We start from the raw sequence: 995 nt of genomic DNA on the forward strand, positions 1-995 counted from the left end.
CAACCAAGCGATTCTGTGATTCTGTGATTGTCAGCAGCGTACCTAGGCCAATGCCACTGAGAGGGACCACACTCAGCTTCTCTATTTAAACCTTAACCTTTGGTGCTTGAAAAACATTACACTTCCTTTCCCTATCTGGTGTTTCTTCTCCCACATGTACTCCAATGTCACATATTCCACACATTCAACGGAACAAAGTTTGGATCCAAATGCTGAACGGATCCTGTTGATCAAGTAGAAGTGATGGCTGTCATCCATGGCGTAGAAGTGATTGAAATCCAAGAATACCACTTCCTTGGGGTGCTGCTCAAGAAAGTTATTAATCTCCTTCAGCCCATCTGATACTTTGATGCCAAACAAGCCGTGTATGAAGTAAATCTCTTGTCCCATTTCTCCAGGTTTGGAAGATACACGAAGATCAAAGTAACGGATCCCACCTTCCAACTGCTCTTTGAAAGTCAGATTTTGAGTCACTGACCATTTCTTCATGATCTTTTTAACCAAAGAAATTCTGGCCAAACGTTTGATAGCTGTGGCTTGGTCTGGTCCCACAGGAGATTTCTCATCAACCCAGTAGCTGAAAGAATCATGTGAGCCTAGAAACAAAAGCCAAGAATACTTAGTTTCAGAAAACTGACTCCTGCAAAACCTATATACCCATGTGTCCTGTAAACTTAAAAAAATCCTGCATGCATGGCAGGGTCACAGAAGAGTTACATTCAAGTGTGAGTTTTTCAGTCTACTCTTTACACCTGGATTTTGCCTAACACAACAAGAGCTATGCTTCAGGTTCTCGGTTTGAACTGTTTTCTTGCATGAGCTCCCAATTTCAATGCACTCTGAAAATCACGATCATAAGACAAACATCAGTGGCAAAGAGAAGCTTCATTCTAACCTTCTTTCATTTACAAACTATCAATCCAAAGCTTTCCCAGAGCCTGGCACATCACTGATTTGATACGAGACTCCAAAGTTCTTGGAATAGATATCTTTAT

General features: G+C 41.3%; 1 protein-coding gene across 1 annotated transcript; it reads right to left on the bottom strand.

The window, feature by feature from the left end:
• Positions 1-120: 120 nt before the first annotated feature.
• On the bottom strand, positions 121-640 carry PLCXD2 (phosphatidylinositol-specific phospholipase C, X domain containing 2; the record flags this gene model as incomplete). The annotated part of the gene is made up of 1 exon (XM_010185206.1): positions 121-640. A coding segment is annotated over one exon (520 nt), but the record flags the coding sequence as incomplete, so codon positions are not given.
• Positions 641-995: the final 355 nt, after the last annotated feature.

The sequence above is a fragment of the Mesitornis unicolor genome, unplaced genomic scaffold, assembly GCF_000695765.1.
Source record: "Mesitornis unicolor isolate BGI_N332 unplaced genomic scaffold, ASM69576v1 scaffold29655, whole genome shotgun sequence".
NCBI lineage: Eukaryota > Metazoa > Chordata > Aves > Mesitornithiformes > Mesitornithidae > Mesitornis > Mesitornis unicolor.